General features: G+C 37.0%; 1 protein-coding gene across 3 annotated transcripts in view; it reads right to left on the reverse strand.

The window, feature by feature from the left end:
• Positions 1-18,846, reverse strand: part of Galc (galactosylceramidase) — a 58,486-nt gene that overhangs the window by 15,462 nt on the left and 24,178 nt on the right. For all 3 annotated transcript variants that reach the window (XM_021641714.2, XM_060387997.1, XM_060387996.1), the window contains exons 7-11: positions 16,614-16,744; positions 12,981-13,136; positions 10,734-10,858; positions 8,877-9,004; positions 3,770-3,859 (exon numbers count right to left, since the gene is read on the reverse strand). In XM_021641714.2, coding sequence (XP_021497389.1) covers positions 3,770-3,859; positions 8,877-9,004; positions 10,734-10,858; positions 12,981-13,136; positions 16,614-16,744 — 630 coding nt within the window. The remainder of the gene's footprint in view (positions 1-3,769; positions 3,860-8,876; positions 9,005-10,733; positions 10,859-12,980; positions 13,137-16,613; positions 16,745-18,846) is intronic.

An 18,846-nucleotide genomic window follows, 5' to 3' on the forward strand; every position in this document is an offset into this window, starting at 1 on the left:
TTTGTCTATTTTTTATTTCAAAGTTTCATTCTCTTAACAATTTATGCATATATATGCTGCATTCTTGTTGTTCCACCTGTCCCTCACCCCACAGACTCTCTTTTCTCCCTTTCAGCCCTGCTGGTCCGCTAATAATTCTCTCACATAAAAACTAATTCTATGGCATTACTAATAAAAAAGCACACCAGGTTCTTCCAAATCTAATCTAATAAGAGATTCTTTTTTTAAATGGTGATTTTGGGGTATTTTTGTTTAATTTTGGCTTTATTTTGTTTTGTTTGCTTTTTAGTTTAGAATACTCTAAACTTCAGTGTTTGAAAACTCCTCACCAGGTAGTTGTGGTGTACCCCTTTAATCCCTTTAATCTGTGCGTTCAAGGACAGCCTGGTCTACAGAATGAATTCCAAGACAGCTAGGGCTATACAGAAAAACACTGTCTTAAAAAACAAACAATGGACTGTGAGCTGAAATTTGGACTTGCTGAAAGCTGATGAGATTGCTCCCCATTTCTTCAATTGGATCAACTAACCAGGTGCTTGGACTGCCCCATTGCCCAGCCTTTGACTGGCATTTCAGCCTCCCTAGCCCTTGATGCCAATGGTCCATTGTCAGAACTGAAGAAGCTCCAGAAGATGGATCTTCAGCCCCAAATCCCATCTAGCAGGCTGAAATGCTAAGTCAAAAGGGGCTCCCTGACATAATTATCTTGGACACCTGCTTAGCTGAAATGGGAACTAGTATTGCAGCAACTGGAGTAAAAGCCTAGAGAGACACTAGAGACAAAGGATAATAGTTCTCCTTGGCTTACTACCCCTATATCCACCCTGAAGGGACCCCTACTCATTTTTATTTTTATCTTTGGGCCTTGTATTTTAAATTGCTTAATGGCTCTCATGAAAAAATGTTTGGGAGCAATACACTAATGGTACTCAGATCCCATTGTAAAAAGGTAAATATATAGGATAAAAGGGGTCATACCTGGAAAACCCATGACTGGGTCTTCAAATGATCATGGGAAGTGGGGAATGAGAGACCAAAAGATTTTTAAATCAGCAGTTATTAAAGTTTAAGGCCTGAACTAGCTGGGTGAGGTCCAGTAATGCCCTGAGGGGAAGAACCTGCCTGCATTCTTTCCCCACCCACTAGAGATACAGTTGCTAGGAAACTGGCCCATCCCCCTAGGGAGGGACACCAGATCATTACTGGTTTGGGGACCTTCCTATAACCAAGCAATTCAAAATGTAGCATTTTGACCAATAGATGCTTGCCAGGCAGGAATCGACCCTGCCTTCGGCATGCTGGGAGGGACCAAAATCTTTAAATCACCATACTAACCTGAGCACAGGGCTCTTGGCCCTCACCACTTCGGCGGTGGGGTGTGTGGGCCCAAGCTGCAGCTTGTAATTTGTAATAAAAAGATCCTCAAGTGGTTTGCAACGGAAAAAAATAAACACAAAACAACAAACAAACAAACAAACAAAAAGGGGGGATCCTTAGACCACACACTGAGGCTAGGATCACAGACAGCTTTATCGGGTATTGGCATGCCTCAGCTGGTAGAAGGCTTAACTAACAAGCAAAAGACCCTGGTTTCTTTACCCAGCACTACCTGAACCAGGTGTGTGCACATGTCTGCAACCCCAGTACTCAGAAAATAAAGGCTGGATGCTCATAGTGCCTGTTTAAATGAGGCCTTCCTAGATTATATACGACTGTGTCTGTTTTGTTAAGCTCAAAATTATTTTTTAATAATTTTTATTTTTATATAAATTACAGGTTATTCAGTTTGTATCCCAGCTGTAGCCCCCTTCCTCATTCCCTCCCAAACCCACCCTCTCTCCATCTTTTTCTCCCATGCCCCTCTCCAAGTCTACTAATAGGGGAGGTCGTCCTCCCCTTCCATCTGACCTAGCCTATCAAGTCTCTTCAGGACTGGCTGCATTGTCTTCCTCTGTGGCCTGGTAAGGTTGTTCCCCCCTCAAGGGGAGCTGATCAAAGAGTCAGCCACTGAGTTCATGTCAGAGAAAGTCCCTGTTCACCTTACTAGGAAACCCATGTGAAGACTGAGCTGCCATGGGCTACATCTGTGCAGGGGTTTTAAGCTATCTCCATGCATGGTCCTTGGTTAGAGTATCAGTCTCAGAAAGGCCCCTGTGCCAAGATTTTTTGATTCTGTTACTCTCCGTTTGGAGCTCCTGTCCCCTCCAGGTCTTTTTATCTCCCCCTTCTTTCATAAGATTCCCTGCACTCTGCCCAAAGTTTGGCTATGAGTCTCAGCATCTGCTTTGATACACTGCTGGGTAGAGTCTTTCAGAGGCCCTCTATGGTAGGCTCCTGTCATATTCCCAGTTTTCTCCCTCTTCCAATGTCCATCACATTTTCCTTTCTGAGTAAGGATTGAGCATCTTACCAAGGGTCCTCCTTCTTGCTTAGCTTCTTTAGGTGTACAGATTTTAGTATGTTTATCCTATATTATATCTCTAATATTTTATTTTAGTTTTTACAATTTATTCATTTTATATCCCAATTGTAGCCACCTCCCTCAACTCCTCCCAGTACCATCTTCCCTCCCTCTTCCTCCTTATCCCCTTCCCCTAGTCTACTGAAAGGGGGAGATCTCCTCCCCTGCCATCTGTCCCTAGCTTATCAAGTCTCATCAGGACTTCCTGGATCTTCTTGTTCTGTGGCCTGGCAAGGCCACATCACCAAAGGGAAGTGATCAAAGATACCTTATTTTTGATGAAGATGCCAAAATCATACAATGGAAAAAAAATAGCACCTTCAACAAATGGTGTTGGTCTAACTGGATGTCCACATGTAGAAAAATGCAAATAGACCCATATCTATCACCCTGCACAAATTAAAGTCCAAGGGGATCAAGACCTCAACATAAAATCAGATGTATTAAAAATCTGTTGCAACAGAACAAAAAACCTGGGCACAGGGGTCTTTTCTGAGACTGATACTCCAACCAAGGACCGTTTGTGAAGATAACCTAGAACCCCTGCACAGATATAGCCCATGGCAGTTCAGTGTCCACGTGTGTTCCATAGTAATGGAAACAGGGACTGTCTCTGACAGGAACTGATTGGCCTGCTCTTTGATCAGCTCCCCCTAAGGGGGGAACAGCCTTACCAAGCCACAGAGAAAGACAATGCAGCCACTCCTGATGAGACATGATAGACTAGGATCAGAAGGAAGGGGATGAGGACCTCTCCCATCAGTGGACTTGGTAAGGGACATGGATGGAGAAGGGGGAGGGAGGGTCAGATTGGGAGAGGAGGAGAGAGGGAGCTACAGAGGGGATATAAAGTGAATAAACTGTAATTAATAAAAATAAAAAATAAAGAGGCTTGGAAAAAAATCTGTTGGAAGAAAAAGTAGGGAAGACTGTGTCTAAAACAAAAAAGAGTCAGGAGGTACAAGGCACCAGGGCAGGCATCAGTTATATGCAAATTCTTAGTAATTCTATAATACATGATTTCACTTAAGAATTGATGGCCTGTAATAGAACGTAAAATTTTCATAAACTTTTAAAGATTTATATTTTTTATTATTTGTGTTTCTATAAGTTCACGTGTGTGACCTTTGGAAGCCAGAAGAAGGCATCAGATCCTCTGCAGCTAGAGTTATATGTAGTTGTAAGCTGCTTAGCAAGGCTGCTTCCCAATTTTTTGGAAAAGCAACAAGCACTCTTAATCTCTGGGCCATCTCTCCAATCCTAACTTAACATTTTAAATCAAAATAAAAGTCAAATACATGTACTCACCAAAGATCCCTTTAGAGTGAAGGTAGCAATCTGGTTTGAGACATTATAATATGGTAGGTATGGCCGTATACATATAGAATGTTTATAACTCTGTGGGAAGAAAGTCATGTAAGTTATCCAATAATACACAAGCTATTTTGTGGGGGAAACATTAAATAGCAGGAATGGAAAACATTTATAAACAATATGAACTTATTTCAGATTATAAAAAATAATTTGCTAACATAACTTTAATGAATGTATACTGTGAGTGGCTGGCCAAAGCTTAGAATAAGGAAATGACCCTAATGCTAACTTAAATACATAGAAACAGATCTAAAAAACCACAACCATAAATAAAATGAATGTATATGTATATAAATATGTACTGTTCTCTTTTTAAAAATTACATACAAAGTAGCAATTTCACAGCATTTTTTTAACTTTCTGTTGGAGGTGTGGCACTTACAATAAAATGAGAAACTGTAAAAGCTTAAAGGGAATGGAACAACAGAAGAATAGCATTCCTGCACTGCCCCAGGATCCAGTTTAAATCTGAAGTGATCCTGAGGCAGGAAGGTATGTGTAATAAATTCTGAAACCATTGCTTAGATACAACTCTTTTAAAGTGTACTGGAAAGATCATTAAAGGAATAGAGAAGCGGTATTAAAAAAAAATAAAGAAAAATGGCAGAGGAGGAATGCTAAATTAAAATAAAACCATGAATTGTAGAAAATGAAGACCACAAGGAAAAACTAAACCAAACCACAGTAACACTAATGCTCACTCAACAGTCCAACCAAAATGCCAGATGAGATTAAGGAAAGCAAGATCCAACTATGTGCTTTTGAAAGGGGACATGCTTTACATTAAAACACAAACAGAAAAACAGGCTGAAAGTAAAGACGAGAGAAAATATAATAACAGATGCTACAAAAAGGTAGCAATGACAAATAGCAGCAGAGAAAAACAAAAGGAAAAATATAAACAGAGAAAGTTTAACACCAGAAGACAATACATTAAAATATCAGAAATAAGAACAAGAAAATCTTAAACTAATATAAAACAAAAACTAACAGAACAAGGGGAAAGAAGAGAGATGATTCTATAACAGCTAAAACTTTACTTGTCACTATTAGCAGCAGACAGAACAAGAAATGAACACAGACAACCAAACAGAAGAAACAGTCACGTGGAATTCCGCAGGCAACAAAGCACCTATTCTTTCAATACCCTTCTCAGTATGGCCCATGTGTGCAGCAAACACCAGGAACTATGCTCTCCAATCAGAATGCAATAACATGAAGCATCAACACCTAAAGCTACAAAATCCACAGAAATACAGATATATAAATACCTTGCTACAGAGAAATTAAGTCAAGGAAGAAATCACATGGACAGTAAAAAATATACTTTGTGATAAAAAATGTTAAAACAAAACATAAAATGGATAAACTAACGTACCACATACAGACAAAGTGAAGGCTACTCATGCCCATATATTTTTAAGTGTTTCCAATAAGCTGGCCTTCTACTTCAAGAAGCTTAACAGTTTTCAAAAGAGCAAACCAAATCCATAGCACAAAAAAAAGAAGACAATAAATACTACTGTGAAATACTAAAATACAGAAAATGAAGAAAACAACATTATTCCCTTGGAAAGACAGATAAACTGGAATTCTTTTTTTTTTTACAGTTATATGTATGTTTTTAATTTAAAGTTTTAGCAAATAGACATGAGATTGAGAAGACATTTAATTTATGAACAAAAATGAGAAGGTGTGGGGTTTGATTGGCAACTATTACATCAAATAAAAGTTATGTCCTCATCATCCTAAACTCAGGTTGCTACAGTCAGATAAACCAGAACATAAATAGTTGTTTAAGTTCAACAGATAAGGGGAGAAAAAAAGAAAATTTTAGTTTCTCTTTCAGCTAAATTTTTATTGCCAATAATGCAAAAAGCTAAACTTTTCAAAAGAGACAATGAGAAATCTGGACAATCCATAACGTTTTTTAGCTAATTCCTTCCTGGGTACTCGCCTGCCTAAATATGAATGACATGGGTGGGCCAATTGGGAATTCTAATCAAGAAGAAAGAGACAGGACTCCCGTAACTACAGATGAGAATGAATGAGAAACACTCCTAGCTTTACACAACTAAAATTGACTAAACAAGGGATTTGGTGCTAGACAGCACAAATAAGAAAGACAAAATGATAAAAACATACAAAATTTCAAAGCTTCTGAAAAAATAACAGACCTACAGTAAGTAAAAAGATTGTTAAACTAAAACTCTCATGAAGGAAAATCCTGGGGCCAGGAGGCATCACATATGAATCTTGTCAAACAATTGAAGAATATCAGACCTTCAGAAATACTCCAGAAACATTCCCAAATCACTCCATGTGGCTGGTAATTGCTCTGATATCAAAACCAAACAGAACTTCACAAGCAAAGAAAATTCTAAGGAATCTAGGACATCAAATCCAACCTCAACGACAAAGGATAATGCACAGTGTCGAAGAGTGATTCATCTCAGGATCACGTGGATGGTCCACATATAAAAATCAGCCAGTACATGTGGCACCCTGTTAGAACGAATAAAGGGCCAAAGCTGCAAGAGCGTGCACTCTGTGGAGTCCAGAACTCTGGGTAAAAGGATTCAAACATGCTCGGAGCAAAGACAAGCTCCTCACCTCGAGTTTTAAATAGTGACAAAACCCCCAAGATTAACAAGCACACTCTAGAGGGTTCCTTCTAGACCAGCAGCAAGGCAGGACAACTGGACAAATGACAGAGCCTACTAGAGAGGGTCATCTGAAAGGCTCCATCCCACAGGGGATTAAAGCAGATGCTGAGACTCACAGCCAAACTTTGGGCACAGCACAAGGGGTCTAATGGAAGAACAGAGTGGTAGGGTGGATAGGACACAGAGGGGACAGGAGCCTCACAAAGGAGACCAACAAAACTAAAAGTACCCCATGGGTACTTCAAAGACTGATACACTAACCAGGGACTATGCATGGAGAGGACTTAGACTCCCTGCTCAGATGTAGACTATTGACAGCTCAGCCTCCATGTGGGTTCCCAAGTAAGGGGAGCAGGAGCTGCCTTTGTCATGATCTTGATTGCCTGCTCTTTGATCACTCGCCCCTGGTGATGCAGTCTTGCCAGGCCACAGAGGAAGAGGATCCAGGCAGTACTGATAAGCTATGGGCAGATGGCAGAAGGGGAGAACTCCCCTTTTCAGTGGACATGGGGAAGGGGAAAGGGGAAAGAGGAAAGGAGGGACTAGGAAGAGTTGAGCAAGGGGGCTTCAATCAGGATATATAATAATAAAAAAAGAAACATAAGGCAGTTCTAGGATGGTAAAGGGAGGACTGAAAGGATCTTACTTGAAGGTGAAATGCTCATTTAAACAAAATTCCCTGGAAGCTCACAGAAAGAGCCAATTGTGAGGACAAGACCAATACATAAAAATTAACTGCATTTCTACATGAGAAATAAAAATTTAATTGAGAGAACCCATCTATAGTGGGTTCCAAAAGAATAGGATACCTATTTATAATATTAACAAAAAGAAATATGGCTTCCACAATGAAAATGGCTAAGTATGATAGAGAAATGAAGTCAGACACAAGGCACAGAAAGGCACCCTAGTCTGGCAGGATAGAATGGCAATGCTTCCCAACGGTCACGCATAGACTAAGTAAAATATCAATCTTAACTTATATGCTTGTAATAATTAGCTAGTTCTAAAACTCATGTTGAAATCCAAAGTACCTAAAATAGCCAATCTTGAAAATGATCAAAGCTAGAAAACTCACACCAAACTCTCACTAGAAGCACAATAATTAAGATGCAATGATGACCTCGAAAGCACAAGTACAGAAAAAAAACTCTCAAATTTTTTACAGATTGCTTTTCAATACTACATGCAAATATAACTCAAGGGAAAAATAGACTTCTCAAAACATGGTAGAAGAACAGCTAGAACAGCATATACACCCAAAATGAGAAAGCCGAGCCAATGCCAAGCCCTTCAAGAAATAACAGACTTAAAACAGCAACAATCCTACCAAAATTAAAAAAATCTTTGTAAATTTCAACTCTTCATGACCTTGAATTAGTCAGTGGTTTCCTATATCTGGTACTAAATGTACACAAAACAAAACAAAACAAATAAACAAACAAAAAAACAAATTTGCTAGGCTTTAATCCCAGAAATGAGGGAGGCAGAGGCAGGCGGATCTTTGTGAGTTCAAGGCCAGCTTGGTCTACAACTCAAGTCCAGGATAGCCAGGGCTACACAAAGAAACACAGTCTTGAGAAACCAAAAGACAGACCCAATTTTTTTCCACACAAATTTAGAATTTTGTTTTAACCTCAAAGAATGACATTAAAAAAGTTAGGCATAGTGACTTCAGCATTTGGGAGGCTGAGACAGCAGCGTTATGAATCTAAGATCAGCCTAGTTAAGTATACTAAAAGGATGGGAGCAAATATATAGAAGCCACATGTGTCTTCTGAGAGGCTTTTAAATAGATTATACAATGAGCTCTTAACAATTCAAGAAGAAAAATAAAAATACTCCTAACTTAAATGGGCAGTGAGGATGTATGAAAATATAACCAGCATCATTAGTCACTAGGAAAAGGAAAATCAAACTACAATGACACCGCCTCATACCCTTGACAATGGCTATAAGCAAGTAGATGGGCAATAGTGGCTGGAGACAACATGGTGATACTGGAAGCCTTATGAGCGGCTGGCAGCTCTTCACCAGGTTTAACTTGGCAGCCCCACTCCTAGCCGCACACCCACAGGAACTGACACGCATTCTGAGGAAACCCTCCACGTGTTAACTGCACTATTCACAAAAGCCATGATGGGCTTCAAGGCCAACAGATCTTTAAATAGAAAGAAGTCTTAGAAACAATAGAAGAAGCAAGGTAAACCACCAGTCCCCTTCTCCCACCTTTCTCCCAGCGTGCCAGTCATAAGACTCTTGGAGAGGTGCCCTCTTATGCCCAGAAGAACACAATACCCTTCTTCTGTCTGAAAACAAAGTTTCTGATGAAGTATGAGATGTCCACAAGTTAAGTATCAACAATGGTAAATTACCATAGTTTCAACGATGATGGTGAAGTTTCCTAAGCCATCAGTCAGAGCTACGTAGCTTCCTCCTTTCTCTAGATGGCCAACTGTCTTCAAGTAATACCAGCCTGGTTGAGTAAACTGAGTTGTATGAGCTACAGAAAAGGGGGGAAAGATGGAAAAGAGACAACTTTAAAGCATTCTACCAACTTGAATCTTACTGATTCTAAACAGCTATAGTCTATTCTAATAAAGTATCTCCCAACTTTATGCTTCCACTTTTAAATATTTCAGCTGAAAGGTATAATTGCAGGAAGGTTTTTTGAATGACTGGTTAAAGTTAAATGAACCTGAAAATTCAAGAATACTGATTATGCAGTCCTTTTCCTGAAGTGCAAAATTAATTTACTCTTCCCAAACCTTGTTCATCACTACTTATTTTAACAGAACAACAGCAAAAAGAATTAAAAGAACTTAAAAAAGAAGTTCTTAAAAGTTAATAAACGTATCTTAGAACTACTGTAGAGTCTCAAACAAGTTTATTTCTAGTTATATATGTCATCACCTCAGAATCTGAGCCTGAACATATGCTAAGCAACATTCCGTTTCCTGCCAGCTCCCCAACATCACAAAACTAGAAGTGTTACCTCACCAGACCAAGGGGAGCAATTCCACCAAGAGGCTGTCCTACCAGCACAAAGGCCTTATTTAACTTTCCCACTATTTTAAAGAGCTACTTTAGGAATTTAGAATAATGTCATGATTACAAATCTGAGAATAACACAAAACTACAAACAAAAAATTATCAAAATGTGAGTTTAAAATTAAAACTAGTTGACTAAGAATTGTCTTGATTTTTAAGAAATTGGTTTTTATAAAAGACGATGGTATAATTTTGAAGCAAAGTAATGATTATGTTAAATATCTAACTAAAATGTTAAAGAAAAAATTTCCTATTGTTATTCACCTTATGTATAATGTTGCTGTCTATGTTTATGGTTATACTCTTTCAGATGCCATTCACTATCTACATTATAGCAACTTCCATTGTGACTGATATAATAGGCAAGGATATTGGTTTCAATGGAAGTAGATGAGTCTAACAGCCCATCTTCGAGCCATGTAAGTTTTAATTGTTTTCACCCAGTTGTGAGAAACTCAACTTGCCTCTACTTATAACTAATCTCAAATTGCTTGGCTTCACTAAAAGCAGACACACAGAGCTGGAACTGCTGACCTGTACTTTAAGCTGCTTCTAGCATCTGCCTGGTTTCTTCGCTTCATGTGAGAAACATAAACTCCTCGGCATATAATGATTTTTAATCTATATGAGAGTCATAATTTTCTTTTCCTGTCATTCAGATCTTCAAAAACTTAGTAGATTTAGGAGCCAATGTAAAGCCATATTCTTTCACAAAACATTGATTTTTTTTTATTAATTAATGCTTACAATTTTTATTAGTCATCTAATATTATTTACTTACTTTAGTATAATCAATAAAATGCAACTGATATAAAGGAATAATCCCAAAACTTACAGACACACTGAGCTGGACTGAACCTTTATAAGTATATTCATTCCATTAGCTATTACCATGATTTGGGATCTTAAATGATTAACTCTGTCTCCATTGCCAGACATCCCCTTTCCCTATGCTGCTATCCTCTTTCCTTCCTTTTTAAGGGCCTGGTCTTAGAATAATCAAGGATGAAATACAGAAAGTATTCAGGTTATCCAAAATAATATCATAAATCACTGGCAGATCTCCCTTAAAATAGTCACAGAATTATGACATGGACAGTTCACATAGCCTCATTTTGTGATTTCTGGTATGTCTCTTAAAAAGAATTTGTGGAGAAAGAGATAGATCTAGGCATCCATACCTGATACCCAGATAGGAGATTCTACTACATAATGCCCACTCCATGGCTCCTGGGCTGTCATCAATCCACTTCGTCCATAAGGCAATTCTTCATAGTAACTAGCCACCAAATTCCAAGCAATTGTGCTAAAATATTAGTTTGATAAAAAGAAAAGGAACATCAAAATACTATACAATAAAAACAAACACCCAAAAGACTGGAGAAAAAAATATCTTTCCTAATGATATACAAGTAAATCAACATAAGCTCTGAAGTATCCCACACAAAACGTATGTTGCCTCAGTTCACTCCCATATTTAAAAACCAGTTCAGTGTTTACCCAAAGCATTTTCATGGTAAATCAGAATTAAATGTAACACTCACAAACATATTCTTGTACAGCACCCATGCACACACATGCATGCACACACACACAAAATCCTTGTACAACAGACATACACATATATATTCCTGAACATACATACACACCTACTGTTGTACAACACACACACACAAATTCTGCTTAACAGAAGCAGTAAAGCCAAAAGATCAGTCATGCTTAACACGTCAAAAAAAAAAAAAAAAAAAAAAAAAAACCCTGCACAGACGTAGCCCATAGCAGTTCAGTGTTCCATAGTAATGGGAACAGGGACTATCTCTGACATGAACTGATTGGCCTGCTCTTTGATCACCTCCCCCTGAGGGGAGAGCAGCCTTACCAGGCCACAGAGGAAGACAATGCAGCCAGTCCTGATGAGACCTAATAGACTAGGATCAGAAGGAAGGGGAGGAGGACCTCCCCCATTAGTGGACTTGGGGAGGGGCATGGGTAGAGAAGGGGGAGAGAGGGTGGGATTGGGAGGGGAGGAGGGAGGGAGCTACAGGGGGGATAATAAACTGTAATTAATTAAAAAATCCTTAATAAAAAATCGAAACAAGTGCAAGTAAAAGCTTTTTCTGTAACTGCTCTTCCACTGACAGTCTTCCTAATACCCCAATTTCACAATATAATTTTGATGAGCTTGACTTGAAACTGTTACAGTTTTAAAAGGAGGTCCCTTAGAGTTAGACTGTCTGGGTTCAAATCAGGACTCCACAAGGTAACCTCTTTCGATCCTGTTACCTCACCTGTGAATGGAGGATAAAGACTGCATCTGAGGATAAGGGAGGGTTAAACACACTGATGCAACTCTAGCCTCTATTATTTCTGCTTCTGCTCAACTGCTAACTGGATCAGCTTGCTTGCCTAGCTTGGGGCCACCTTTCCAGATGACAGACACTCAAAATTTAGAGCACATAATGAGCTCCAGGAACAGAGCTGTGACAATACAGCTTTCAGAAAATTCAAGCACAAAACATAAATTTTTATACCTGGCCAGGTTCCTTACAGCTGAAAAACAAAGAGCACTCACCCAGAGAATTTCACTTCCCTAACCAAGTTTTCTCCCAACACACGGAGCTACTCTGGCAAGCTTAGAAAATTTAACCCTTCTCATTATCTCAATATAAAGTAAAAATAATAATGCATATCCTAAGAGTTCTCATGATTGAGAAGCACCACAGGGTGTTTTCAGACAAGGTATAGTTAGTAAATACTTTTTCATGTACAGAAAATATGGAAATATGATAAGTATCTGGATGTGGTGGTATATGCCTATAATTTCAGTTCTCAGGAGGCTGAGCAAGAATATAGAGTTCAAGGCCAGCCTTAGCAACAGTGGAAGACTGGTAAAAAACAAAACAAACAAAAAAACTGGGAAAAGGGATGAAGTAAAACATACACTTAATGTGAGAAAAAGTCATAATATTCTGTTAAGTGAGAAGTAGCTTACTCAACAAACTATATACTAAGGGGTCAATTTTATATTTAAAAGTATATAAAAAGAGGAGAATGTTTGAAGGTCCACTATTTTGAGATGGTAAGATTATAGGCATCTTTGTCTCACTCACTGTACACATTTCCAATCTCAACTATCTGTAATAAATATGCATTATCTTAATACCAGACAAGCCACCACAAAAATATGCATATTGACTAGTTTTTATTAGACATAAATTATTTCATGACTAATTTGCATTGGTCATAAGCTGTTATCAAACATTTAGAAAGTATAGATTAGACAAATACTAGGCATATGTAGATTAAGTCAATAAGTCAACCATTAAATCTAGGATATAAAATTATAGTGATCCATTATATTCTTCTACTTACTGTGTTTTCTAAAATTCATTATAATAAAAGCCTCCCAAAGTTTGTAAATAACTTACGCAGTCATATTGCCATTGATATAATTCTGGTTCAATATGCGACCCCAACAGCCGGCACCAACATCACTGTTGATAGTGCTAAAATCTTCAGACGACCAAAGTTTCTTCCTCGACATCTTTGCATTCCAAACTGTATGGGTTCCAGGATAATGAGCTCTAGGAAGAGAAAGGTAGAAGAGGTCAGAAGGTACCACTTCCATACACTGGATGAATGAACTGAAATCCAGGTCTTTGCCAAGGTTTGTTATTTTAAAATAGTCAAGCAGCTTCCAGAAGACAGCCAAGAAATGGAAAAAGGACAGCTGCTTCCCACTCTTCAACTGCAGGCACTCTACAAATGACAGCAGGTAAGTAAACAGAAAGAAATCTTCAACCACACAAATAAAATGAGAATATGCTGAAAAGCACAACTGGAAGGAAGTATATTGACTGGTGAGTGCCAAAGTGAAGAACAAAGTAAAGAAAGATGAGCCTTTCCAGGGGAAGCTTGGGAGCTTTGGAAAGGAGGAAAACAGCCAGGGTGCCAAACAAGATGAGTCACTCTAGTCTATGAAACAAAGACCTTTCCAATGATTTATTTTTCTGGTAAAGCTTCTATGATAAAAAGATGACAACTGCTTTATTTCCCTTCTTGATAAATTTCTAAGTGTTCAATACAGGAGAATTCTACTCTCCTCCATGAAATGTCATCTTAGTAAAATTTTAAACAGAAAAATTTTCATTGGTGTTAGGGGTCAAATTAGTTGTTACACTTTGGGGTAAATGTGTAGAAAGGTTTCCAACCTGCCTGGATACTTTACAGTTTTCTGGGTGATATATTAATATGTAAGGTCATTCTATGGAAATTCAGTAGCTATATGTCTATGACTTAGGTCCAAACTTTACCAAAAAGAGTGCTTGCCTAGCATGAGAAATGGCAATCCCAGAAGCAGTTTGATTCTCATCATCACTGTTTTAAAAAAGAAAACATAAACAAGTGACCAGATTATGAACATAAAGCAATTTCAGCATGACTCAAATTGTGGCCAGTTAATTTTTTATATAGGAGAGATGACCTGTGTACCCAGGCATTCCTGCAAATGCTCTGGCATCCACCCATGAGATGCAAAAAGCATGTTTTTACCTAACTAACATAATTACAAATATCCTCAGATATTTCTAAATGTTTCCTAGGAAATAAAATTATCTCCAGCTCAAACTGGTATCAAACTATCAATCAGAGTAACCATGAATGGCAGAAACAAAAAGAAGTCTTGCTAACGATAACTCCTTAAACAAGACTCAAGAGGAGAAACATCACAGTGAAAGATTCTGCATTACCAGAACCATAGTACAGATCACTCAGTAACGGGAAATAATCTGTAATATGGAAAACACAAGCATCAGTCACATCATGAACTGGAAACGCGGGTAGGAATACAGAGATAGTGCAGTAGTTAATAGAGCTTGCGACTCTCTTCAAGAGGCTGCAAATCTAGTTCCCAAACACACACATCATACAACTCTGGAACTCCTGGAGGAGTTCCAGAGGATTCAAGGACCTCTTCTAGCCTACAAAGGCACCTGTTACATGTGACATAGGAACACACACTTAAAAAGAAAAAGATTTTTCAGAGCAGTATTAAAAAGCAAAATCTAATTCAATGCAAGAAATGCAACTAAAAATGATCCTGAAAGTAAAAGATTTAAAAGTAAGTAAAAATGAAAGCAGAATTCTCTTAACCACATATAAGGCAGAATTCAGTTAAGACTGAGTGAGTCACAGGATGACATTTTCTATCAACAATAGTTATAAAGCACAGAGATAAAACACTATGTGCCAAGTAACATGGTAGCAACTCTCAGGCAGACAAAACTGTATAGGACTGAAGGAGCCAGCACCCTACTAGTAAGAGGAAATGTACATGCTCTGCACAGATCACATGGAAAATATACATGTATATATACATATATACAACTGTATCAGTGAATTTATATGGTGAACCCAATCTGTAATCTTATAGAAAATATATCCTAAGTCAGAAAGCAGTTCTTGAAAAAAAATTTAAATAATACATTTACTAAACATTTTATGACCACAATCAATAAAACATTAATGTGAACAAAAGAAACCCTGCTATAAAACTATGCCTCAGAGGAAAAATAATGATATTATAGTTATAAAAATAACTATATGAATAATGAGTAATCAAACACCAAACTTCTTCATGAAGTACAATAGAAACTATACTTCAACTCTAACAGCTTTCCTAGCCAAATAAATTCAAGCACAGTCTTGCATCCCTCAGATATGAGCTATTTATGCACATTCTAGTAAAAGGGAAAAAACTTCCATTTTAGTGTGTGAAGTGTTTAAATATAAATGTACAATTACATTTTTCTCTTGCAAAAGTAAAAGGCCAAATCTAATTTAATCACAAAAATTTCTCAGAAAAACACACGTCTAGTGTGTTAAATGAAAGCACAGAAATGAAATTGGTAAAATACAGCCTAAGAAAACTTCAGAAAACTCAGTCTCTGCAGTAAGTTACAAGAAGAAGAAGAAGTCAAGAACAAGAACAAGAAGAACAAGAAGCAACACACTAAAGGAACTGCATTACAAATCAATTGGAAGACACTTAAATTACCAACAAATACATGAGTGTTAAATGGGATCCAGATCCAATCAAATAAAACTACAAAATGAGAATAATCTATATTTAAAAATATCAAGAAACAATTACATATTTGAATATAATAATGGTATTGTCTATGGTAAAAAGGAAAAGAATCTATATGTATAGAGAGGCATGATAAAATCTGTATAGAAGAAATACAGCACAATGTCTGAAGTTTGTTCCAAAACATGGAGAAGATAAGAAAAAAAGAAATGTATAAAGACAGGTATGAAGAATGGCCATGGGTTCTTACTGTCTAAGGCTGAGTGATCAAAACTTAGATTTACTATTTTGCTTACATTTGTATACATAAAAAAACTCTGAAAATGAAATATTAAAATGAAACACTAATAAAAAAATAAAAGAAAATAATGTTTCATTTAGAAACAACAAAGTATATGCAGAGATTAAGCCATCTCATAAGAGATTAAAAATCAAATTTTACTGACACACAAACTCCGAATGCTTATACACTATCACGATATACAGAACATATGTTTACTTTTTAAAAACAATCTGCTGAACATAATTCAGTTAGGACCAGAGAACTGTAAGGAAAAAATGGATTAAGAAATACAGTCAGAAGTATAAGAGTCAAAATACTAAGGATACAAGAAAAAGTTACAGTCAGTGCACATAACTTCACACATGAACACTGAGTCACAGGAAACCTGAGTTAGGTACTAATGTCACAACATTGCCTTGGTAAATTCTAAAATTAAATATCTCCCTTTAAATCTAAATAAAGCCCTGCTTTATTAATCTAAACATTAACTTATTTATTTAAAAAGTCACCAATACATTTCATAATCATAGAGGCCCAAATATACACCTCAAAGAGAAAGAAATGAACTGTGAGCAATCGATGGCTTATTGAGTAAATACTGCTATAGGATGTAACCAAAAGGACAGAGAAGGGAAGAAGAAAGATTACCAAAGCACAAACTGTTGGCTTTCAAAGTAAACCACACCTTACCCAATAACATCAACCACGTTCCAGAGTTCGTGGTCAAGCAGCAGAGAAGAAGAAATAGGCTCCCAGAGATTATCACTTGCTATGATTTTCACTCTCTGGAGACCTTGATAATCCAGTACTTTTCTTAATTCCTTTGGAGACATAAACAGAACAAAGCAGGGGTTACAAGTGGGCCTTAGCTACTGGAATATGACCAAAAAAGCCAGAGTATCATTCAAAAATACTGCATTCTGATGATAGTTTGAGCACTGCTTCTCAACAGGAGTGAGTTTCTGGTATAACACTGTAGAGGCATCTTCCTCCCGAGTTTAAAACTAAGTTAAAAAATAGAAATTACAGGGTTGGAGGGGATGGATGTACATAAAATTTATCAAATAGTATTACATAAAATAATATTTTTTTCTTTTCCTTGGTATGTTTTCTCCCTCAAGTTTTTTAACGTAGATATAATGATAAAAGTGAAACATTATCTGTACTACTCAGTAAAAATACTCCAATGTTATATTTTAAGTATTTTTCAGTATCTTTAAAATTTTTACTATTATCTTTAAAAAAATTTTACCATTATTGAAAATGTAACAATTCATACATTTTACATACAATATTTACTATAAGTACAAACTATTCATTTTTGCTTTCCTGTCTCTTGTGCTTATAAAAGGACAGAAAATAATATATACTTGCAGGGCCATCTGCTTACAAATTCTAAAGGAAGACACAACATTCTATCAGGAAAACAAATACTCAACAGGACACCACAATGTACATATTGTCTGTACAGAAATAGGGACAGAGGAAAGGACACGAATTTATCCAGGATCAGAAGGAGCAGATTTGATACCAAAGATGTTTTTTGATTAAACTGATAAAATCAGCCCCACTGTAAATCCTGCCAACACTGGACAGTCTCTGACATAAGCATCAGGTGTTAAATGACAGTTGGACCAAATAACCTAAGGAAAGGTGAAAATTTTCACCAGCTCTTTAATATTGTGATTTTTCTCACTTACGAAATTTCCAATGAATGTATTTTTTATGGAAGCAAATAATTCTCTAATTAAATCATGATGTACTTTACAATATTTTTAAACTTATGTTATTACACACTGTACTAGGTAAGAAAATGTATTCAAAAACTCTCACTGAGCCCAAAAGATCAGTAGTAAGTTGAAGAATCTCTTACCCCATATTAGCAAACCAATTTTTTGTTTCAGTACTCAAGTTTTTATTATTCTTACAGAAAGGAAAAAGTCAATTTTACATTCATTTATCACTGTCAATACTTCTAGTCTTTATGGACTTACTCCTAAACAATCATCAGGAATTTTGTGTACATTTTTACATGCAGTGTAACTGAAGAGCTTTTAAATGCACATAATCTATAAACTGTGATTTTAAAATCAGTTGCTTTCTCATGATCAGTATGATTACAGCACTCTGTGCAAATTTTTCTCATATCTCAAAAGTTATCTTTATTTTTTTATTTTTTTATTTTTAATTTTATTTATTTGTTTGTTCGTCTTGGTTTATTCAGGGCAGGGTTTCTCTGTGTAGACCTGGCCGTCCTAGAGATCAGCTCTGTAGACCAGGCCAGCCTTGAACTCAAAGAGGTCTGGCTGCCTCCCAAGTGCTGGGATTAGAAGCATGTGTCACCAGTGCCTGACAAATGTTAGCCTTATTGAGTAGTCCTTCCCTCCAAAAAACCACATGTATTTATCTATTCACAGATAAAGAAGGGAAGATGGTCTGAAAGGCCCAGAGACTCACATATTCACATCTGTCTACTCTCAGGGAGTAGAAGGGAGTTTAAAGACAGCATAATTACAAACTACCATGAAACCAGAGTCAATCACAAATACAACTTTACATAGCAAAAATAACCTTAAAATAAGTTAGACACTGACAAAGTACATAAAGAGCTTGTATTATAAATCTTTCAGTCTTAAGAACAAACCCTTCCTCTCTCCAGAAGTCATCCCACCACACAGTACTGGGACTATGTATTCGTTAAGGTCACAAGAACTGAGAACCTCCCTATACCTGTCATGCTTTAACTTAAGTAAAGGGTTTCAACAGATCACAGAATCCAATAAAACTCCTGCTCTAAAAATGGAAGACACAAAGTTAATTATTTTATATCCTGGGACTTTTATTGTAGGAAAACACAAGGTCGGAAGAAAAATAAATGAAGTCTGACTACTCAAAAGCACTGATATTAAATTCTAGAGCAGTA

This window comes from Meriones unguiculatus, chromosome 7 (genome assembly GCF_030254825.1).
Source record: "Meriones unguiculatus strain TT.TT164.6M chromosome 7, Bangor_MerUng_6.1, whole genome shotgun sequence".
Taxonomy (NCBI): Eukaryota; Metazoa; Chordata; class Mammalia; order Rodentia; family Muridae; genus Meriones; species Meriones unguiculatus.